The sequence below is a fragment of the Muntiacus reevesi genome, chromosome 9 (genome assembly GCF_963930625.1).
Source record: "Muntiacus reevesi chromosome 9, mMunRee1.1, whole genome shotgun sequence".
Lineage (NCBI taxonomy): Eukaryota > Metazoa > Chordata > Mammalia > Artiodactyla > Cervidae > Muntiacus > Muntiacus reevesi.
This window is the reverse complement of record NC_089257.1, coordinates 52318069-52342932: the sequence shown is the minus strand read 5'-3', so window position 1 is coordinate 52342932 and position 24864 is coordinate 52318069. Positions and strand designations below refer to the sequence as shown.

Sequence of the window (24864 nt, the reverse complement as noted above, 5' to 3'; positions counted from 1 at the left end):
GACTTTGAAGAACAATTTGATTTTACGATATACCTGGAATTGAAGCATTTTAAGAAGGGAAGGTGGGTAGATGCAATAATCTGCAGTGAAGGCATAGCAGGTAAACATCAGGTAAATGAAATATACCCATGATTAAATCAAATGATTATAATCAAAGGAGAATTTATAGCACTCTGTACAGTCTCCAGAGTGTTTTCATACTCTAAAAGCCACCCACCTCTGCCTAAAGGCAATACAAGTACAAGGATACCTGCCAGGAATCTGTTACAAAGAATAACAGGACCATTAAAAAGACTACCGACATTCTTAAAAGATGGGCCCGCAGCACTCCAAGAATAAAGCTTGTCCGCCCTAGAGAACAAGTGAAACGATAAATACTGGTTTGGCAGAGATGCGGGGCCTGTCCATTCTTCTGTAGTAGCTTGCTGTGAGCACGTGGACACTGGAAGAATGGATCTGAATGTGTTCCAGTCTTTCTTCCACCACCATATTACCATAAAACATGAACGCCAGAATAATGCCACTGTTAGTCTGGACAGCTGACTGACAGATCCAACTGACCCAGCACCTGTTGAACTCCCGGATCAATGTCCTGAATCGTATAGTAAGAACAGCCTGTCCTGCTTCCTGGCCACAGCACCCCACTCTCTGACCATCTGTCTCTGCAGGTCGGGGCCTCGGCCACGCACCCACAGAAGGGAGAGCTTGCTGGCAACAGCTCCTCCCCCAGCACCCCTCTCCTGCCCACCAGAACCTCGCAGTGCCCCTCCCACAACCAAACCCCAAGTGAACACCACTCCAGTGTCAACCCGGATGATATGATTTGCCTTTCATTCTTGTTATTGGCCACATTTTTCTTTAATGAGTCTTTCTTGCTCAGAATCAGAGGACAAAAATAAATGATATAGTTATTTTCCCTCCAATTCCAAAAGTAACATATGTTCACTATTAGGCGGAAAAAAAAAAAAAAAAACTCCATTAATACAGAAATATGTAATAGACACGGAGTTCCCCATGAATCCATCCCCTGAAGCAACTGCTATTTACATGTTGTAAATTCCTTCAAATTTTTTCTATGACCTTAAGCACAACATATTTATATACTTTCATTTACTGTGTTGAGCATTCTCTAAGATGGGCTCTTTACTACAGAGATCAGCAGAACAACATCATAACAATGCTAATTTGGAAAATGACCAGTTTAAACATTCATTATCAAAGAAATGGGATATATATAAATAACAACAGTAGTAAGAAATTAAGGCACAATCTCAAGTGAAGTGCTCTAGAGGAGAGAGGAACTGAAGCTCTAGATGTGGAAGTCAGTGGGAACAGAACAAATACACGTGTTGGAACCCAGAGCCACGCAGCTAAGAACCAGCAGGTTCTCGAGCCCGTCCACGCCCCCATCACCTTCCATGCAGTGGAAGTTGCTCCTCCAGCGCCTGCCCGCTCCCACTGACCCCTTCTATCATCTGTGACTCTGACCCAGACCCTGACATCCCCTCTCCAACATCTTCTTTGGCAGAAACGCTGAAAGGGGGGATATCATTCAAATGCTCCCTTAACCAAACAACCCTCTACATAGGCTAGGCAGGCTTACCTGAGTGGCTGCTCCAAAATATCCATTCTTACCTTTCTAACATGCTGGGAACAGGGTTAACCCCAGAAAAGCATTATTTGTAAGATTTAGTTCAAAACATTTTTTCACACATAATTGCATTTTCTCATGTATAATCGCAGTTTCTCTCAACATCACTGAGAGATACGGAGAAATTGATTTCCTCACCCCATTCTTCAGATGATAGCAACAAGGCACAGATACACTGAAACAGGTAAAGTTTCAGAGCAGCCAAAGACTTTGGGAAGAGAGAGGTGGAAAATGTTAGGGTTTTCTTGTAACCCCAGTGTTCTCTCTGCCTGGTTGTTCTGCCACCTGCTTTTCTCCAGGCCCATGCCATTCACATCAATATTAAATTCTCTCCATTAACACCCATGGGGTCATGTCCTCCTCCAGGAAATCCCCCTAACACCTGGTTTCTTTGGTAGGCTTATTGACAAATTCACAGTGTACTACAGTGGACTTCAACATCAACGTGATTAACCAACCCAATGCTGACGAGTCTCCCTATGTCTTACTTCCTCGTCTCCAGTGGCCATCGCCCACATTCATATCAATTGACCATATTTGCAGCCACACCTCGAAACTCATCACTTGAAATCTCTCCACCTCTAATCTCAGTTGCTTCCTCTCCCGTGCATGACCACAGCCTCCTGTCTGGCCACCTCTCCTGTGTGTACAGAGCCTCTAAGAGCACATGTCATGACTCGTCAGCAGCTCCAGCTTCACCTGTCCCCGCCTAGACTGGTGCAAACACGCACTCACTAGCATTTTAGCGTCTCTGGTCCCAAGCCCTGACACTGTCACAATTTAGAGACATCAATAATTCCCTAGAAGAAAAAAATATATATATGTATCCCATAATAATGCCAGTGGCTTTTCCCAAAAGTAATACTCTTGCCTCATACAAAAATTAATTCAAAAAAAGGTCACGGATTGAGATGTAAAACACAAAACCAGAAGCCTTTTAGAACACAGAAGAAAATCTTCAGTACCCAGGGCTAGGCAATGAGTTCTTAGGCTTGACATCAAAAGTACAAACTGTGAAGCAACTAAGCCTGGGCACCATAAAAGGGAAAATTAATAAATTGGATCTCATCAAAATGTAACACTTATCCACGTGAAGAAGATGAGAAGATAGGCTACAGACAAGAAGAACACAGCTGCAAACTACATATCAAAGGACTCATATCTAAAATAAAGAACTCCCAAAACTCAGCAGTAAGAATATAAATAATCCAATTAAAAGGGGGACAAAAGACATGAACAGACATTTCTCTGTATATTCTGTATATACATCTCTGTATATCTCTGTATATTCTCTGAAGAGAATATACAGATGGCGAATAAGTACATGAAAAGATGTTTCACATCATTAGTCATTGGGGAAATGCAATTTAAAACCACATGGGATATCACCACACATCTATCAGAAAGGTTAAAACAAACAATAGTGACAACACCAAATGCTGGTGAGGATGCAGAGAACCTAGACTGCAGGTGAGAATGTAAAATGGTACAGCTGCTCGGAAGAACAGCTGAGTAGATTTTAAAAAAAAAGAAAGAAAGCTGAAGATATAACTACCATTTGACCCAGCAATGAATGCATTCATCCCACAAAAATGAAAACTGCATTTACCAAAAAAACTGTATATAGGGCTTCTCTGGTAGCTTAGTGGTAAATAATCCACCTGGTAACACAGGAGATACAGGTTCGATGCCTGATCTGGGAAGATCCCACATGCCCTGGAACAACTAAGCCGGTGCATCAGAACTGTAGAGCCTGTGCCCTAGAGCCTGGGAACCACAACTAGCGAGCCACGTGCTACAAAACTGAAGCCCGCACGCCCTAGAGCCCCTGCCGCACAAGAGAGGCCGCCACAACGAGAAGCCCGCGAGCTGCAGCTGGAGAGCAGCCCTCACTTACCGCAGCGAGAGAAAAGCCCGCGCCATCAACACAGACCTGGCACAGCCAAGTATAAATGCATAAACTTTTTAGAAAATTTGTGTATAAATGCTCATAGCAGCTTTATTTGTAATAGCCAAAAGCTAGACTTAACTCGATACCCCTGAACAGGTGAATGGTTAAACACACCGTGGTACATACAGGCTAGAGAACTGCTCAGCAGTCAAAGGAACAAACTGCTGACATACAACCACCAACCTGGATGAATCTCCTAAGAATTAGGATGAATGGGAAAAAGCCAACCCTAAAACGTTGCACAGAGCATGCCTACACTAGATAACATGCTTGAAACGACAACATTTTAGAAATAAAGAATAACTCATGGTTGCCAGGAGTCAGGGATAAGGTCGGGGGAAGCAGAAGGGATGGGTATGGTGACAAAGGGCAACCCTGGGAATCCTGGTGGTCCTGGAACTGTTCTGCATCATCGTGGTGTGGACACACATACCACGCAGGTGATAACATTGTACACAACTCAATAAAACACACATACACAAATGAGTACCAGTAGAGTTGGGGAAATCTGAATAAGATCAGTGGTTTATAGTGACATTAATATCCTGGTTTTGATATTACAGTTTTGCAAAATGTAACCACTGGGGGAAAAATGGACAAAGTGTACAAAGAATCTTTGTACTATTTCTTACAATTGCATGTGAATCTACGATTATCTCAATAAAAAATTTCAATTAAAAGAAGAAAGGAATGTTCTCTGGCTTCTCTCAGGCCCTTCCTCCACTGCTCACGATTCTTTTACGCACCCCTGTCCCTCCATATCCAGTTCCCCTACAGTATCTCTACTAAGCTTGCTCTACTTTTCAGAAGCTCATAACCCAGCTCAGCCCACATTGGCTTACTTCTCATTTGAAGACAGGAATCACTACGCCCTCCCTGTACCCTCAACCTGAACCTTCTGCTGCATGAGACTAAAAGAAGGGCTTCTCCTTTTAAGGTCTCTTCCTGGTTCTATTCCACCAAATAACTCCTCAACTACATATATCTCCCCCTCTACTAACCAAGGGCTTCCCTTGTGGCTCAGCTGGTAAAGAATCCACCTGCAATGCGGGAGACCTGGATTCAATCCCTGGGTTGGGAAGATCCTCTGGAGAAGGGAAAGGCTACCCACTCCAGTATTCTGGCCTGGAGAATTCCATGGACTGGAGAATGTCCATAGGGTCACAAAGAGTCAGACTTGACTGAGTGACTTTCACTTTCACTACTAACCAAATGGCCAAGTCTCTCTCCCCTGTTCTAAAATAAGCCTTCCTTTAACTTTCTATGCCCTTCAAGATATCATGTCAAGGCTCTTTCTGTACATGGCAAACCTGGGCCACGGTAATCTTTCTTCTCTATACAGAGAAGAGCATTAAACTGAATTATGCAGTTCATTTCCTATACCCAAACTTTGTAAGGACTGTTTCAAATGTCAGTCTCATTCTTTGTTCATTAGTTTCTTTTACCAGCTCTAGAAATGTAGCTCTCTCCTTTTGGGCCCAGGTTATAGTTTAGCCCAGTGACTCTCAAACCTGCCTGATCACCCAAATTACCCAGAGAGCTTTTAAAAACCTAAGATTCTCAGACCACACTCAGAGATTCTGATTCAACCAGTTTGAGTCAGTTATGTCTCTTTTTTTTAAGCTTCTCAAGTGTTTCTGCCGATGATGATCAGGCTTGTGAACCACTGATGATGGATTTCCCTTTTTCTTAAAAAGGCAACCTCTTTACTCTCCCACAAATACAGACACCCCATTTAAAATCCATGCTGGTCTAACCACAATACATGGGAGCCTAAACGTATCGCCCATTCTTATCTCTTCTCTGCTGATGAGCCCCCAAACTACCCCTGCAACTCCAGGCTGCCTGAGCTCCAAGCAGGAATTTCCAAACCCCACAGATCATCCTCATGTGGATGGCCCCCCGAGTACACCTCCAACACAGGACAAAATCCAACTCTCCATTTCTCCACGCTACAAACTGCATCTCTTGTCTTCATTCCCCATCCATTTAATCGTCCCACATCTTCTCCCCATCGCCCACAAGCAGAAAGAACCCTGGAATCATCTTCAACCCCTCCTTCTCTTTCACAAGTCGCATCCTATCAGCCAGTCCTATTGGTTCTACCCATGAAGCTTCTCTACCAGGACTGCAGTTTAAGCTCATCCTCTGCAATAGTAACCTAACTTGTCTTCACGCCTTCAGAGCTGGCTTTGTCAAACACAGGCTGAGTCACAACCATCTCTCTTGAAAACATGCAATGGCTTCCTCTGTCCCCCGGATAAGCGCCAGACGCCACGGCGTGGCACTCCAGGCCTCCATGACACAGTGCCAGCCCACATTTCCAGGCTCAACTACCATCCCCCTCCAGGACACATCCTCGTTTCTAAGAGCACCAGCGTGGCTCCTTTCAGGACTCTGTGCCTCTATCACGCTGTTCCCTTAGGCCTGAATGCCCTTCCCCTTCTCTCTCTCCCCACAGCAGGCAATATAAACCTAGGCTTCAGAAATCCCATCATGTTCTATGCAACAACTCTTGTGCACAAGCCTGAATATTTTATGAAGAAGAGATCCATCCACAACTCTCTATAGATTCTCAGAAAGGGGAGGGGGGTGGGCGGCGGGTCTGCCATCCAAAAGAAGTTTAAAAATAAAAAACATTTTAAAAATTTGAAAAATGAAAAATGACAAGAGAGATCTCTGAGTAATGAGAAAATATCTGTACTCCTATGTGCTAATAATCAGTTTCCAAAATCAAAAAAATAAAAATAAAAATTTAAAAAAGCAAAAAACACTAAGTGGCCTTTTCCCACTGAAAGTTGGCTCACCTGAATCTGCCTCTCAGACTCTGATTCTTTCACTCTTTTGCATTTTCAAATATAGATATGTGCATTCCCCAATATAAATAATCACACGTTCTGCTGCCTTACCACTGAACTGTCAAAGTCTCTAGTATACAGTGTACTTCCTTCCATATCAATATTGTAGTTAATTGTCTTAACTGGCTTGTTGTATTAAGCTGACTTTCAAATGTCAACTCCACCATTTATTTACTGTGGCCTTGAGCACGTAACTTGATTTTGGAGGGCCTCAGCTTTCTTGGATGTAAAATGGGGATCACCAGGGTTCTCTGGTGGCTCAGACAGTACAGAACCTGCCCGCAATGCGGGAGATCTGGGTTCAACCCCTGGGTTGGGAAGATCCCCTGGAGGAGGGCGTGGCAACCCATTCCAGTATTCTTGCCTGGAGAATTCCCATGGACAGAGGAGCCTGACGGCTAGGGTCCATGGGGTGTCTAAGTCAGACACGACTGAGCGGCTAAGCATACAAGCACAGGGTAACCTACACCACCGGTTTGTTCTGAGGCATAAACAAGACAACACATTCTGAAGCAATGAGAAAGTGCCTGGTACACAGTAAGTGGTCACACAGGTCAGTTCTCTTAATTATCCTACATCTGTAGTCCCCATCCACAGGCAAAGCACAGCACAGGTCCTCACTGAATGATTTACAAATCCATGTCTTCTCAATGCCAGTGCTAACCCGCTGCCACAGAAAGTTGTTGAAAAGCTTAACTTTTCAACTTGGTAATAATTTAAGATTCTCTGTCTCTTACTTTTTTTTCCCCTCCCTCATGACCAATTCTCAAGCCATCCTAATTAGCTATTTTTTATCTGAATTGCACAAGGACTCACACCTTGTGCACAAACCTTTGTAGGCCGGACCCCCACTACGCTAAACTTTCCCAACACAAACACTGATGACGTTGACTCTGCTATTCTCCCAGAAACAAAACTATTTCAAAATCCCCCATTACTCATCTGTTCTGAGGATCCCAGAATTAACCCTTGCTCTACCATGGAGCCGATGAGTAGAAATCCTTCCAACCACTTGAACTAACATCTGGCAGCACACAGAGCAAACACCAGAGTTTCTTCCTTCTCAGGCTAGGAAGACCCTTAAATATACAAACATCTTTCTCTCTCTTTTTCTCTGTTTTCTCCCTTCCTTTCCAGCCAGCTCCTCTTGCGGCTCAGAGGCTTACTTACTAATCTTTCTTTGTCTTAAGCAATAACTCCCACATGCATATACTCAACAAATATCACTGACATCTTCTCTGTCCAGCAAGACAGCCCGTACCTTGTGGGGCTTCTAGCCTGTTCTAAGGGCACATTGCTTGGTACTTTACATTTTTTGCCGATTCACTGGAAATAATATCCCACATCACAGGTCAGACAGAAAGAAGAAATAAAAGATGCCACATGATGTTCAGATGAAGAACTGGAATGAACAAGTTCAGTTCAGGCCACAAGGATCACTCTCCCAAAGCCTGGCAATCCTCTAGGGCCCAGAGACTGCAGCCACTTCTGCACCAGGGCTTCTGGGGCCTCCATAGATGTGGACCACCTTCCTGGTTCTCATAGAAACTATGGGAGAGCTCACTGTCTTACACAGCGATGCCCCTACATTCCTGTGACCAGTTCTGATTACATTCCCTTGAACAGTTCTGATCGGAAGGGGCCGGGGGTCCTCGGATCTCAGCCTCTTTGCCTGCACTGATTAACTGGTAACATTTGTGCCTGCCTGTGTGCATGCCTTCTGAGGTCCCCTTGTCAGCTCTGCCCCACCTCACTGAACCTGTCCCTTCTCTCTTCTATCTTGTACTTCTATGAAGTAAGCAAAGAGGCAAGTCCAACTCCTGTGCTCTCCTGGCTGGGAAGGTTCAGGTCAGCAACAGGGGAAGACCTGTTAGAGAGGCCTAGCCCAGAGATGCCTTCCTCTTCATCTTCTCTATGCCTCACAACTGAGCTCTCTAGGGTTGATCAGTAGGCCTGGCATCCCAGCAAGAAAGGGGCACCCCTGGAGCTCTCTTGAGCAAGAACCCTGAAGATATCTGCTCACAAAAGGAGAAAGTCATTGTTCAGCAACTGCTCTGCCCAAGCTGCCTGTGGGATCCCAGGGCACCAGAATCTTCCAGACATCTTTCTGGCTACCACCAAGGCCAGCCTTGTGATCTAGGATCCTCCCCACTGCGATATTTGAGAAGCTTTCTTCCTGCCAGCATTGGGCCAGGTGCCCTGGACACTGGTGGCCAAGAACAGGCTTCAAAAGGCTAAGTGGAAGGTGACCATCTTCAAAGGCTCTCAGACTTCCCAGAAAGCTCTGGCACACAGTCCTGACCTCAGGTCAGTGTTTCCTGCAAATAAACTTATGATGGCTCCATAAGGGCAGGGATCATGTCTGTCTGGCTTACTGCTGTATCCCTGAAAACAGCTAGTATGGGGGCTGGAATACAGGCGGTACTTAATACTGACTTGTTGAATTTATTTACAATGACCTCCAGCAAGGAAGGAAAGAGCCCGTGTTTGGGAGTCAGATAGAGTCGGTTTTGAAAGCATCCAGCTGTACCATTTATACTGGTCACGCACAAGCCACTTTATCCCTTTTAGCTCCCTCATCTGCAAAGTGAGACTCACAAAATCAACCTCAAAATGTTGTGAGCATGAGATGGAAGTTGCAACTTACCCAGTGTCTAATGTCTAGAAGGGGCAGAGCCAGGCTTCATAACAATTCCAAAGCCCAAGACTTAAGGTGCTACCCTTGCATGTCTCTGAGGCAAGCAGCCAGTGAATGTTAGCTCTGGTCCCTAGCTTGATTATGGGAGATACCTGATCACACTGCCTGACTAGGGTTTTCAGGTACAACAGAAAACACATCTAGACAAATCCCCTGATTCACTGTTTTGTTCTGTCTTGTGTTAAAAACTGTGGACTGTTCCTACAAAATTCAATTCCAGACAGCTTTGCTGATCAAGAATGTCTCGCCATCTTGTCCCCATGCTATCTCCTCCACAACTATCTACAAGGATACACAGAGAAACACCTGTGTAAAAATAAGAAAAAGAAAAGAAAAAGAAAACACAGAGAAAGAGAGGGAATGAGCTTGCAAGCTCTTGCGAACAGTCAAAGAAGTTTCGCCCTCCTTCTAATAATCCCTAAGAACAACTGCCGACTCATAGGGTGCTGCAGGCAGAAATAATCTGTCCACATGGAGACGAACCACACAAAGGCTTGGCCTCTCCACAGACCCAGGTAGCATGGGGAAAAATTAAGCCATCTTTTCTAATGGCCCAAACCTCATCAAAAAGAGAGCTTTCCGTTTTTCCCCTCTATAAGACTGCATTTGCCTTACTGCCAACCACAGAGGAGATTTCATTACCAAATAAATCAGTGCTGCACTTGACCTTGCCTCTCCAAAGGCTCAGGATTAGTGACATCACAATACTGTACAGATGCTCAGAAAATATCGAAATAACCCCCTCAAGTCAAAAACACTTGGTATTTCACTAAAAGGCATTAAATTATTTTGATCTCACTCCATGGAATCCTAAATGCTTTCAATGTTTTCATTTTCAAAATGCTTAAGAGAAAAAGCATGCTCTTAGGACCTTCAGAAACCCCAGCTCCCAGTCTGGTTTGTGTCCTGATTCACATATGGTAAGATGGGGAACAGGCCTGTAGCCAAGGAACAGCAGCTCGGCCCCAACATCACTCATATGACTCTATCCAAAGTGGCTGGAGCCTCACTTTGCAGGCTCCCAAACCCATCTTCTCTCATCCTCAGTTACAGGTAGGTTACAGGCAGCTCCCAGGCATCCAAGGCAGTTTCTCTTCAGGGGTTCAGTCTCTACCTCCCATAAACCTGATAACCACCATGTTTCCCTTTCAGAGCATCAGGAGAAGCAAAGCTCCTCCACGCTGGCCAGCTGCCTGGACAAGGAGGCCACCGCAGGGCTACCGCAGCAAATGTGTCTCTTGCACCCCTAATCAGGACACACAACCTTGCACTTATAATTGGTAATGCTGCTCACTCAAAATGACTGCCCAATTTTAAATCAGGTCGGTCACCAACACTGTCAGAAAATGTAACGTGGCTTTCAGGGAAAAGAAGAACACATACATCAAGAACATGTACTCTCAGGAAACACTCGGAATCTGATTACTCTCAGTATTAACAACATGCTCCACAACCAGCGCATGTTTGTCAACAGACTGATCACTCTTACTGAGGGACAAGTCACGAATCCAGAATCATAAAACATACAAGCCCCAAGGATCACAGATATCATCTACTTTACCCTCTTTCTGTACAAGGGAGAAAACTCACAGGCCAAGGGCAGGATCATTCAAGTTCACAGTGGGTAGATGCCTCAAATCCAGAGCTTCTCACAGTTCTCTTAGCTAGCCTGCTGCTTTTGAGCCCAAACTAACATCAAGAGTCCTTTCGCAAATTATTTTCACAGAAAAACGTTTTTTATGATGGAGTTACAGGCAAATTGGTTCAATCTACCATGGCTGCTACCTAAAAAGTAAAAGCAAGGGAGGAGAAAAACTGGAGTTGAAAAAAATAACATTTGCTTTGAACTGTGTTCCTATCCCTAGTCCAGAAACCTGGTTCCTAAAGGGATAGTGCCGTTTCCAGTATTCCCAGTGAGAAATGAAAGGCAGGAGTATGTCTTCCCAACTGGCATGTCCAACACTAGGCCAGTTTTTTTCAGATTAAAATAATTTCTGGGTAAACAAATGGGTGTTGTACAAGGTACAGTGGCCCGAAGTCACCTTCACTACTCCTAATAAAACCTGCTTCAAAGAAGGCTCAAAGATTAAAGTGCTCTTCTCTGCCTTTAAAATGGGGAAGTTGCATTTTTAGGTATGAAAAGGAGACCTTGAAAGCAAACAACCAGACTGAGAAAGGGTAGCCCAGGAAAGATATAATCACACAGAAAACCAGAGGCCCTGAAACTTTCTACCCACAGCAGCTGAGATGTTTCACTCTGAGTCCATTTCACCAGACATGAAGAAGCTTCCCTGGCTACAAAGGATCCCATGAGAACATAAAACAAACACGGAAGGTTTGGGTTCTCTCTCTCTCTCTCCTGTGTGTGTGTGTACGCGTGTGACACAGACTGGCCAAGGAAGAGACACTCTAATGCTGCAGAAAGCGAAATTTTCCTTGTTTCCATTACATCATCCACATTGGAGAGGGGGAGGGCAGGGTGGGGGCACAGCTGGTGGCAGCTGCACCACCATCTGCTTTCTCCTTAGCAGTGTGTGCTAGCCTGGTCTGCAGCCTCCTACGGCTCCTGATAGAGGAGCTGCAGTATTAAAGGTACAACACCCTATTATGGAAAAGCTTTCAAACTGTTTAGAAATAAATCACTCCCGTGATAAGTTAACAACCTCCGGTAGGTTGCTGAGCCGATTCTCTTTAAGTTATTTGTTTGCATCTCTTTAGACTCAGCCACAGCACAAACTCTGTCAACTCAACGTGCCCAATTAGACAAGCAGAAGGTATACGTAACCACCTGCCATCTGCTTCCCAAAAGGTAAGCAGCTGAAAAGTACAAGTTGAAGGTGCAGGGAAGGTTCAAACCCAGCCTGTAAGCCCCAGACTAGTGAATAGGTGCCTACTGCCATCTTCGGCATCCCCGGCCATCTGGTCAACCGATTTCATCCTCTTGGGCACACTTGGGAGTTTCTAAAGCACTGTGAGGGGTCCTCATGTAGAAAGGGACACTGGAGAGAGTAGCCTGGGGGTCAGTGCCTTGTCTGGCCATTCAACTGAAGATTGATAACAAGGCAGTAAACTGGTAGTTCAAAGGTCTGATCAAGTCCCTGAGCAGTTTTATCTGGCCTATGTAGTTAAAAAAAAGAAAAATGCTGGGTTTCAAAAATGAGTAGACTTCACATGTAAACATCTAGCTTGCTAGATCTGGCAGCATGTGGCTCCACTGCTATGCAGCTCCAGTCAGTTATCTGGAGCTAAGTGGCAGCACTTCCTTCAGATGGGGCATGTATTCAGAAGAATTAGTCTCCGCGTCTGGTGTCTGCATGTGCCACTGCAACTACCTAACTTCCTAAGGAGTCCTTAAGAGCTTTTGATGTAAAAAAAAAAGCAGCCCCAGGGAATGATTTCCCAATGGTCCTTTACTGAGTCTCCTCTTCAGATGAGATTCAGTCCCTTAAATGGCCAAGTAGAATTCTACAAAGATCATTCAACCCCAAACAACGAACGTGTCTCAACTAGTAGAAGGCTAGTTATGGTAATCTTTTAATCACAAAAGTGGGTTGCAGCATTTCCCAGGAGCATTTCAATCACTTACCATACATCTTGCCTTCGTCTGATAAGATGATTTTCCTCCTCCCGCATGGTGGATAGATAGCCAAGGCTTCCTGAAAGCTCTGCTCAATGTCGGGGCTCCAGACCCCTTCCGCATCATTGTCAATGGGCTTATCTGCAGAGTCACTCATCCTTTCCATGTTTTCGGCAGGGCTCTCACTGCCGCTCCAGCTGCTGGGCTCAATTTTGGCGGTTGGATTTTCCAAGCCGAAGCCTGGAGCCTTTTCAAGAAAATAAACCTAAGAGAGAAACCAAAAGATAGTAGGATAAGGACACGGTAACCATCAATACACTGCTCCTGCTGGTTCTACTGCACTCTCTCCATTCACCAGCTTTGCTTGGAGAATAACTCCTAAGAGAGAAGATGGAATTCTGAGATCTAAGTGGCTTTTGTTCTTTATGTATCATGTTAGGCACTCATACAGAAATGCAACGGCAGGCAGAAGCTGGATAATCTTCACAGATAACAGGAAATTTTCATCTGAAAATAGTACTCTCTGAATTGCAAGTTCACAATGAATCATGCAAAACCATTTGCTAAGTACCTACTATCTACTAGAAGCACTTTGCTAGATAATAATCAAATCTTTAGAACACGTTGTTTAAAAGAAAATAATGTAAGACAAAAGATGTCTGTCTCACTGTGGCAATTGGTATGATAACTCTGAAATGTCAAACCAACCCAGAATTTGTCACTGGGATCACCAAGATGCAAGATGGCAGCAGAATGGCAGGTAGAAGGAGGGAGATTATTTTATCACAAATACTCATTCTACAGATAGCAATGCTAGCAGACCTGGACCTGCTATCCTATAACATTTATCCACAGGGTTTTCTTTTACCCTGTACAGTCAGGTCACTTTGCCACTCTCGGCTTCTGGATTGTAACCTTGAAGCAGGAACCAAGCTGTTCCCGATTCTTGCCCTCCCCAAAACAACTACCACAAGAGGCCAGTACTTTTGCAAAAACACTTTATACCCACATGGACTACTTCATCTGGGAGCCTCCTTGGAATTCCTGATCACATGAAAACTGTGGGGGAGACTTTCATTTATGTTTCTGCACCACTGATGATTACAGTACCAAAAGAAATCTTTTGCAAAGATTTATTCCCCTTAAATTATGCATGTAACCTATGGCCATAAAGGGATAAGCTTTCCAAACAAATGTCAAATTGGCACCAGCACCAATGTGAAAATGATCTAATCCAGTACCCCCTGCTGTCTGCACACTAAAATATCAATATTCCTTTGTTGAAAAGGCATCAGATCATGCATTCAAAACAAATAAGGGGGATAAGAATTGCTCTGGGGGATTGATGGGAAGAAGGGAGGTGCAGGGCCTGAGGAGGGTGAGAGAGCTCAGGGGATGCAACCACCATCCCATCCTCTTCTGCCACCTCAAGCTCATGCAACATTACAACAGAGGCAGCCAGGAGGGAAGCAGATGTGAGCGGCCCCACTAGGTACCAGGCTCTGCTCTGTATCCAAGGTCAGTCACCTCTGAGAGCAAGCACCCTGCCTCCTCTCCTTCGCTCTCCCAGCTGAACCCCTTTCCCCTGCCATCCCCCACTGTGTATATCAACAGATCCCAGGTGCAGAAACTCCGAGGCACAGGAACATTAAACAACAAATGGTGTAACCAGTGGGTGCGTTTGGCTCCATACCCTGACAGCTTTTTAGATTTGGCAGCACCTGGATGAAAGAAACCCTCAGGTTGTCTGCCTTTAAACGCTGCCACTGATCCATCTTTCAAAGAACTTGTCAGCAAAATATTTACTACTTCTTACCAACACATGTACATTGACACAGGACTTTAAAAACTGCCAAATGTTAAAGGTATAAATTATGCCACAAGAAAGGGTTCTGTGATTGACCCCTAGACGAACTCTACAAGGCCTGCAGTATGGGCCTTTTGAATTCTCAAATTATTACACTTTTTTCCTGGTTTGGGTCTAAGAATCTTACAAAATTCCAATTGAACTCTATGATGGTCTGTTCTGGCTCCAAAGAGGTATTATTAGAGAAATTATAAGAATATGTGTGAACTTTTTGAGCAGTGGCTAGTTGCCAACATTTTCCTTCTCTACCTTAGCCCCTAATTCAACAAAACAAACAAAACCAGACATTTACAAAAACATGGGCCAGTTCTTCAGCTCCAGGCAGCTCACAGAAGTATGAATTCTCTCCAGAGAGCCATATTTTAAGATTAAACTGTGGACATGTCCGGCACTCAACTACTATGGTAGAGGGTTGGAATCCAGGGGACCAGGAGAATGTTACTTGACTTTAAAAAGATCATTACTATATAATTGAAATCCTCAGAGTCTCCAGACCAAAACACAATACTCCTAATCCAATAGCTGAAGTCACCTCTGACACATCTCATCAACTGGTTGTTGGATTTACGCTTGAACATAGCTGATGACAAGGAATCCACTGCCTTCCCAATACCAGCTCCTTTGAACTAAGATGTTGAAATTCTTCCATCTGTTAGGATAAAATCCATCTCCTGGCTAACTTTTACCCTTTAATCCTTGAGGTCTATCCATGCCACGGGAAGTAAATCTACCCTGAGACATCCACTTGGGTATGACAAAAACAACCCCCAGTCTCCTGACTGTGTTCCAGACTAGATACAGTTCACATTATCACTCTTGCCCAGCCCAGCATGTCCACAATCTTCAGTAAATGACACTCGGAGGAATACTATGATCCATAAAATTAAGCCCCCATCCTCCAAGTGCTGTTTCTAAATTCCGACTCTTGATCAATTGGTTTAGGAGCTAAATTTATATTTATAAATTATATTTATATTTATTCTATTTATATTTATTTATAAGGAATTTGTATTTATTCTATTAAATTCCATTATTTTTAGCCTTAGCGACTCAAAACTGGTAAGATCTTTCTGAATCATAATCACCAAGCTTAATGTCCTCAAACACCAAACAACTTCTGAAGATGCTACATACAGGCAGGGTGTTGGACCTGTTTTGTGGAAGTCCTAAAGAAGATTATGGTTCACTTGACATAAGGAAAAATTTCCTGTTAATTCAACAAGTGGTAGACAGCCTTGTAAGAAAAGCAGCAGAGTTGCAGATAATCCCTTCAAGTTACCTCTAAAGCTAAGGGTCGCAACTCCTTTGTTGTTTGGGGAATGCAATATTAACTAGCATCAATTGATCCATCCCCTCAGGAAGCACAGGCGCTATTCTAAATGTTCTCATGTTTTTATTCATTTACTTCAGGGAAGAATTCCACGTCCAGGTTCTCTCATTTGGTCAACTAGAGCTCAGCAGGATGGAATTAACAACTCTGGACAAGGGCCAAGACACAGCCCGAGAAGCTACCAGATACATAATCCACAGACTTTTACAGACCCTTGGTTTTACAACCCAACTGTAAGATGAGGCCCTGTATGGGTAGAGAGTTTCCGATCACCAGACTGGGACTGGCTAAGAAACACTCCCCGTACTAGTTACCAAATTCCATCCCTCAGTTCCCTTCGAGCCTGGCTCAAAATCCACCTCATCCTGGAAACCATCCTTGTATCCAGTGGCTCTGAGAGAATCAGCCTCACATTAAGAGTATCTCCAAAATGTGTGGAATTAGTTAACTTCCACCCAATCTACCTGGCTTCTGAATGTACAGTAACAAGTACCTGCTTATTATCAACAAGATCTAATCAGGTGAATGACAAATAGAATATCTGTGTCTGCAGAGTTGATGTCCTCTCCTCCTCATACATCCACTGAGCAAGGGCGTCAACTCTCACTCCAGTAAATGAAGAACACAGTATCGGGGGGTGGGGTGGGTGGGTATGTTATTAAGATTCAAACAGATCTGGATATCAAACCTACCTCACCTATTAGCCATGCAGCCCAGACTAAATAGGTTAATCTCTAGAAACTCAGGTTTTAATTTATAAAATGAAAATAATAAATGCAATCCCAATGCAGGAAATCATTGAGATCATGAGACCCTACTCCATGGAGCTGCCATTTTTTGTGAGATAACGAGTGAAGGTGTTCTACCATCTGAAAAACCATGAACAGAAGATGTTTTCAAGTCTATCATCTCTAGACAGTGGTATGGACCTAGTGATCCCCAAACACCAACTGATAATGGGATGGTAAATAAATGAAGGGTCTCGTTGGAAAATAAATTTGGAAGATCCTCTTCTTGAGGTCTTCAGTTGCCTGAACAGAAAATTTAAATAGCTAATAAACACCTGGACTTCTAACACACACATTCAATAGTTTTCATATTTATTTCTGGGAGGTTTGGTTTAGGGGGATAATCTTAAACCTAAATGAATGTCTAAAAAGAGAGAGAGGAGGGAACTCCTCTTTATTGAAAATATAGTGTGTATCACGTAGCCTCCATGTGCCTCAGTCTCCATCATCAATGCTTTCCTAAAAGCTCCATTCTTTCCTGAAATTTTTCCAGCCACACTAGAATAAGCTCCAAAAAGAAATGTTACCAGACCCTGCTCACCGCTCCAACAGCAACACTCCCTAAATGAATCACTCTTTCACGATTACCCACTGACTCTTCAAGACAGGTAACATGAGCACACTGGAATGACATTATATATTCTCAACCCACATATATTTAACCAATGGGCTTTCCCCAATGACTTCCCCAGTAGAGAATTCACCTGCAATGCAGGAGATACAGAATGGAGACTTGGGTTCAATCTCTGGATCGGAAAGATCTTCTTGGGGGAGGAAAGGGCAACCCACTCCAGCATTCTTGCCTGAAGAATCCCATGAACAGAGGAATCTGGCAGGCTACAGTCCGTAGGGTTGCAATGAGTGGAACACAACTGAAGCGACTTAGCATGCAGCACTTTCAACCAATGCATATTTTAATATAAAAATCTAGGGGAAGAAGGAAGTTAGATAATCAAATGCAGGTGCTTCTGACACCAACTGTAATCAAGGGACGTATGCATAAGCGGCATGACACAGGAATTGCTGCTCCTTTCATGTTAATTCCTGTGAGTCTCTCAGAATGTAAGCATCTCACTTATGGGTGATTTAAGAGCTCTTAAATAAAAGGATAAGTTATAACTAACCCTCATGATTAAGAAATGTCACTGAACATGAGGATCTAAAAAAAAAAATAGTCCATACAGCTTATTTTAGTCAATGTATTTATACTCTATGAGGCACCAAGAAAAGAACTGGACTGGAAGTTGGGACTCTGCCTCCCTCTGAGTAACCCAGGACCACACAGTACCCACCATGTGCCTCAGTTTCCACCACTAACCCTGAAGGATACCAACTTCATCATTCATCATCCATCATCTGTGTTTCCATAGACTACTTATAACAGAATTTAGTTTAAGTTGGCTTGTTATCACTTCTCCCATCCATACCCCAATGTCTGTGAGGGCAGGGATTACAAGAATCACGACAGTATCCCCTGTGCTAGCACAGTACCTGGCATAATAAATATACAAAGAAATAAAGAATGAACCAACAAACAAATGATGGGAACACTCTTCGGGTAACAATGTCAATGAATTTATCACCCAAGCTTTCCATGAGAAGGGGCACAGTTTCAGCTCCTTTCCCATTCCTCACCCTGACTCTGGTCAAGGTTCTAATGACTGGTGAGAAACCAAAGGAAATCAGCAAATCAGGAAGATGTAAGAGGACAGAGTCATGCCAAGCATTGCCTGGATAACCAAGAGTTGGCTGTCTGATTCAATTTCTTATTTACTAATCATGATTTCAAACAACCAAGAGCCTTCTGTGTCAAAGGGACAGATACGGTCTGGGTCTTCTGGGAGGTAAGCTTCTTCTACAACAAATAAACCTTATTTTGAGTGGAATAGTAGTTTCTGAGATGCAATATTTGACCTTATCTCCTTCCCTTTTCATTTGATCACTGGAAAAGATGAGATCCAGAACCTGACAGCTAAGTAGTGAGGATCTGAAAATAGGAAGCCAAGTAGTGAGCAAAAAGAAATCCAAAGAAGTAAAAAATGCTAGCAAAGCAAGTTTAATTGCATAGATGAATGAAAAAGGCAATATATAGGGAGTGGCACTGAGAAGAAAGGGGAAAAAAAGATCCTAAGTGCTCAGGAGAATGTGGAAGGAGGCACAAGTGGGAGCCATTTTAGGATTTAAAAAAAAGAAAAGTAGTTGGAATGACATTTGTAGTAGACAGCTCAACCAAGTATTTGATGGCTCAAAGATCGCTATGATCTTAGTGAGTGGCCAAATTTTCCTTAAAAGAGAAACGCTGCCCTTCAGTAACAAAACTAGGAAAAAAGCACTTCTAAATAAGTTGACCAAAGTCATGTATACTTAACAGTGATTGCTCCAGACAGAATGCATGTTCCATAGGAGCATCAGACGCAAACTCCACCCTCATTAGACAGTGAGCTGGAGGCTGGATTCCAATGGGAGAGAATGTAGGCAGTGCTGAATTCTCAGCTCTGTCCACAACTGACACCATCAAGCACAGTCTAATTAATTCCTAATGAATAGTTATGACACTGACTCACTTCCCTGGGTACTTGGGAGGAATGTCAGGCACTAATGATGGTTAATCGCGTTTGCATATGTAAATGGAACATGTTTTTTCTTTTCCTTCCATTTCAGACACTAGCCAAACTTGCCCACAAGTGGCCTGCGAAATACAAGTGAAGAGTGGCAGCCTGGATTTTGAAGGCAGCCAGAGAGATGGAACATCTGCCGTGTAGTCAATAGCAGCCAGTGAGCCTTAGTGTCATATACTCCTATTGCCAATAGTTCCCTCTAATTTCAGCAGGAAGAAGCATGCAATTACTCCCTCTCATTTTCGAAAATCACTTCTATACCAACAGGATCCATCAACAAGCCAATACCTCTTCACCAAGACCCCAGTGCTGAGCACCCCATCAGAGAACTTAGTATTACCCTCCTGAGATTCCTTGATTAATCCTCTGCTCCATCAGCCCCAAGAACCTGCCCAGGTGACAACTCGAGAAAGGCTCTGATTGATGTCACGCTATGTAGTTCTGTATTACCAGCCTTTAAAGGAATCACCCTCCCCATCCGCTTAAGGAATCCGTTAGCCATTGAGGGCAGAAATTCCTCTTCTGTTCCTTTCCCCTTTACCACCACGGCTCTCCTTCATCAGCAGACTTCTTAAAAAAACAAGGCACGTACACTCAGTCTATGCCACGTGAGCATTCCAAGTGAAGACTTGCTATTAAGACAGTGCACTTGTAAGGGGAGCGCGAGCTGGATGACAAGACCTGTAGCCTGAGTCATGTATCCCTGGAAGGTGGGCTCTTTAACCTTGGCAAACACATAGCAAAGTCAAAAACAGAAGCTTCTTTAATGATCTAAGAGGAGAAAAAGAAAAACTGCCACAACAGTTGGCCGTAAGTAGCATTTCAAAAGGAAGACGCTCTTTTAAGCCCTTTCTTAAGAGTAATAACAGTCAAAGAAAACCCCCAAACTAACTCCTTCATTCCAATAGGTCTGTAGAGTGAACACACATTTAAAACAGACTCATCAATCCTGATGTTTACTAAAAACAAAGAAAACTACTACTAGGAAAATAATACTCGTAAGTCACTAAGTTACAGATAACATTAATTTCTTAGTTGGTAAGATGCACCTTAGCATCTTAAACGACAATGAGGACAAATTACAAATCACAAGTATACAGTTCATACTTTAAAAACTACCAACACACCACATAAATACATACACTACATTTGGTCAGACCCTAAGAAGTATTTCAAAAGGGCCCATCTCAGCCCCCTGCCAGAGGGCATGCCTACAAATGCCATCAAGGTGCTGGTCCTTGGGTGGCAAGTCTATAGGTCATGCCTGGGGAGTCATATTTCTTACAAAACCTAGCGGAGACTCACTCAGTGTTACCAGCTCACTGCCAGCCAAAGTAGTGGTATGTTGGCTCTGAACTGACCAGACAGAGCAGCTGACCTGCCCAGACGCAGCTCCTTCAGCTGCTGAGAAATCCTAGTTCGGCTGCATCATAAGTGGCCCTCCTCACTCCACAAAAAGAAACAGTCCTGGGCTGCCTTCTCCAGTTTTTATGACTTAGGATTGCTTCTCCCATTGTGGCCATGCCTCCATCTACCCTGGATTATTCTATAGCATGATGGGGGAAAAGTAGGAACAAGTAAATCCACAGGTCACTTCTGGTTGGGACATAAGCCAATCAACAATGAAAATTGGAACAAGATGGCATTCAAAAGCGCTGAACTGTGCGGTCCAAGCCCTGCTCTGGGTCTTTGACTAGGTACACTGGCATTCAAATGCTCTGTAAAGATCCAAGCGATCCATATGAATATCAACAGCACCACATCAAAGAATCCAAAAGCTAGACTCCAATATGCCCAGAAGGAAAAAACTGCTCTTTCCTGCCAACTTAGAGTAGGATTAGTCACTCAGTCGTGTCTGACTCTTTGCAACCCCATGGACTGTGGCCCTCCAGGCTCCTCTGTCCGCAGCGTTTTCCAGGCAAGAATACTGGAGTGGGTAGCCATTCACTTCTTCAGGGGAATCTTCCCAACTCAGGGATCAAACCCGGATCTCCTGCATTGCAGGTAGGTTCTTTACCTTCTGAGCCATCAGGGAAGCCCCAACTTAGGGTAACCAAAACCTAATGCATGATAACAAATTTTGTTCCTTTCCATCCTCTCAACCATCACAAATCAGAATTTTACATTTTTGTATGAGTGACGGCTGGACCATCTTTAAATACTCACTTCTAATATATCTGATCACAGACTGATCTCATGTCATACATGAATATTTTCTGAGTCCCAACGCTTGATCATAAAACACCTTGAAAGCAGAAATAGTTTATGTGAACTTTAGGACCGAGGGTAGTGGTATGTGGAACCAGAACACTGGATTAATGAGGGACAAGACAGAACAGAAGGTAGAACTAACCATTTCTGTTGCTATTCCATTTCATCCGTAGGGATTCCACAGTTAACTTAGAAAAAGTATATCCCAAAAGCTCCAGATAAACTTTAACTGAATTATGCTTTTATGTGACGCCATCAGCATACTCAGAAATATTGCATGAATTAGTCACTGGATGTACTCCAAGGAGTGTGTCCTTCATCACATCACACAGAATGCTCTCTACAAAGGTCCCAAAGGAAAGTTCAGTAACCAACAAAACACCACGTGCTTTTCACCTCATGTTCACCCAACCAGGCGTCCTCACTGGCTGCCAAAGAAAGAGCACTGCGCCCTACTGGCAGCTTCCTCAGAGAAAGCCCAGAGGTCATGTGGTCAGCAAGTTTGGTTTTATCCCCAAACCCACATTAGGTCCCTACCTCAATTCTCTTCTTTTTCTTCCTTTTTCCCCTACTTTTTAACGTATGCTATTTTACTTGCAAGCTGCCTTAGATCAATCCTGAAACAAGACAGGATAGCATCACAAAGGGGAAATTATTTCCGTTGTCTTTTTATTATCTGTTTCAACTCAATATGATTAAAGATTTACAGAAACCCCCCACCCCACACCTCCCCAACTCATGTGCCAGGCACTAGAGAGATAAAATAAGCATGCTCCCCTCCTGCCCTCACGGCACACACCCTTCCAGCAGGGAGACAGAGAAGTAGGTTAATTATCCTTCGAGCCCCTGGCTGGGAAGCCTGACCGGCCTTCACCCTCCCACTCCCTCCATGTTCCTGCGGGAAGCACCTTTGCTCTCAGGACAAATGGAACCCCTCACTCACTGCATAGGAATGATCCTGTCCTTGTGGCAAATCAATCTTGTTTGTAAGATCTTTAAGGCTTAGGCCCATGCCTGCAGTCTTTTTCCTTGGCGTTTCCTTGGCATATCCTTGGCATTTAATGAAGCTATGGCACACAGTCAATGTTCCCCCAAAATAATGACCCGATGGATGCCTAAAATAATGAGCCCATGGGTGAATAAAGGAATGAACAAGTGCATGAATATAACATGGCAAAAAAGGAATAAATCAAGGGCTTCTGGAGCACAGAAATAGGAGCTGATTCTGTCTCTCTGGTCAACAAGGGCCTCATGGGAGGTGGTGCTTAGGCTGGTGTTGAAGCCTAAGTAGGATTTACCCAGCCTATTATGAAAAAGCTCACAGAAGCCTACACTGAGAAGGGTATCTGTGGAAAGGATATGGTGAAGAAAGGACAAAGCACAAAATAGAAAAGTAAACTGAGTCGAATCACAAGGGACCAGACACTTAGCAACAAAAAGTTTGGGCTGTTTCACCCAATCAAAAAAAAAAAAAAAAAGCAGAAAACCTTTCTCCATTTCTCCAAAGAGGACATACAGATGGGCAACAGGCACACAAAAAGATGCTCAACATCACTCATTATTACAGAAATGCAAATCAAAACTACAGTGAGATAACAGCTCACACAACTCAAAATGGCTATCATCAAAAAATCCACAAACAAATGCTGGAGAGGGCATGGAGAAAAGACAACCCTCCCACACTGCTGGTAGGAACGTAAATTGGTATAACCACTACGGAGAACAGTGTGAAGGATCCTTAAAAAACTAAAAACAGAGCTACCGTGTGACCCTGCAATTCTACTCCTGGGCATGTGCTGTGCTGGGCTTAGTCACTCAGTCGTGTCCGACTCTTTGCAACAACCCCAGGGACTGGAGCCCACCAGGCTCCTCTGTCCACTGAAATTCTCCAGGCAAAAATACTGGAGTGGGTTACCATGCCCTCCTCCAGGGGAGCTTCCCAACCCAGGGATCAAACCCAGGTCTCCCACATTGCAGGTGACTCCTGGGCATGTATGTGGAGAAAAACATGGTCTGAAAGGGGACAAGCACCCCAATGTTCAGTACAGCACTGTTTACAGCAGACAAGACATGGAAGCAACTTAAATGTTCATCGACAGAGGAATGGATAAAGAAGATGTACATATATGCAATGGAATATTACTCAGTCATTAAAAGAATGAAATAATGTCACTTACAGCAACATGGATGAATTTAGAAACTGTCAGACTGAGTGGAGTCAGACAGAGAAAGAGAAATATCATATATTACTGACATAAGAAAACTAAAGGTATTTAAAAGAAAAGATGCAAATAATATGAGGAATCTAAAAAGAAATGATATAAAGAACTTATTTACAAAACAGAAACAGACTCACAGACTTAAAAGAATTTATGGCTACCAGGGGAGATGAATCAGGGGAAGAGACAGATAGGGACTTTGAGACTGACATGCACAGTCTGCTATATTTAAAATGGATAATCAACAAAGTTCTACTATGCAGCACAGGGAACTCTGCTCAATGTTATGTGCCAGCCTGGATGGGAGGGGAGTTTAGGGGAGAATAGATACATGTATATGTATGGGAGAGAATGGATACATGCATATGCATGGCTAAATCACTTTCCTTTGCACCTGAAATTATCACAACATTTTTAATCTGCTATACTCTAATATAAAATTTACAAAAAAAAAAAAAGTTTGAGCTGTTTCATACAAAGGCAACAAGAAAATCCCAGCAACATCAGGAGTGTATAAGCAACTTTTAAAGGAGTATGTATGTTAGTGTATGGTATGTGTTTGGGGGAATAAAGGATGAAGAATGGGTAACTTTATAAATTTAGAATCCGAACTTTTTAATCCAAAGCATTTTCAGTGAGGTTCAAAACCAAAAGAGTTCTCTAGACAAATTCAGGTGTTCCCATGTGACATACCCCTTAAGCATTCCAAATTTATAAAAAAAACTTTTAATGCACAAACAGACAGTGACAGTTTATACAGGTGTGCTTGCTTAAGCAGTCCAGAGTCACAGGATTAACTTCGCTCTGTGCCCAGTCTCAGCTCTTCCAATAAACCCTCTGCGACTTGGTCGTGGAGCACTCCACGTCCCTCGCTGACAGCGCAGTCATCCTGATCTCAGTGTGAGGACTAGGACACTATGCTCACAGTGACACACACATGTGTGAATGGCCCATGTTCAAATGCTGGCTAATGGGAATGTGAGCAAGTATATCAATGAACCAAAAATGTACGACACGGCTTGTTCACAAACGTCCACCCGTTCCCAGGGTAGCTGACACAACGGAGTCCCCAGCCCTCCAAAGAGGAACCTGCCAT

The 24864-nt window shown here is 43.5% G+C and overlaps 1 protein-coding gene across 9 annotated transcripts in view; it reads right to left on the bottom strand.

The window, feature by feature from the left end:
- Positions 1–24864, bottom strand: part of TEAD1 (TEA domain transcription factor 1) — a 267742-nt gene that overhangs the window by 168334 nt on the left and 74544 nt on the right. For all 9 annotated transcript variants that reach the window (XM_065945232.1, XM_065945229.1, XM_065945225.1 and 6 more), the window contains one exon: positions 12745–13000. In XM_065945232.1, the coding sequence (XP_065801304.1) occupies positions 12745–12901 (157 nt within the window). In that variant the 5' untranslated portion in view covers positions 12902–13000. The remainder of the gene's footprint in view (positions 1–12744; positions 13001–24864) is intronic.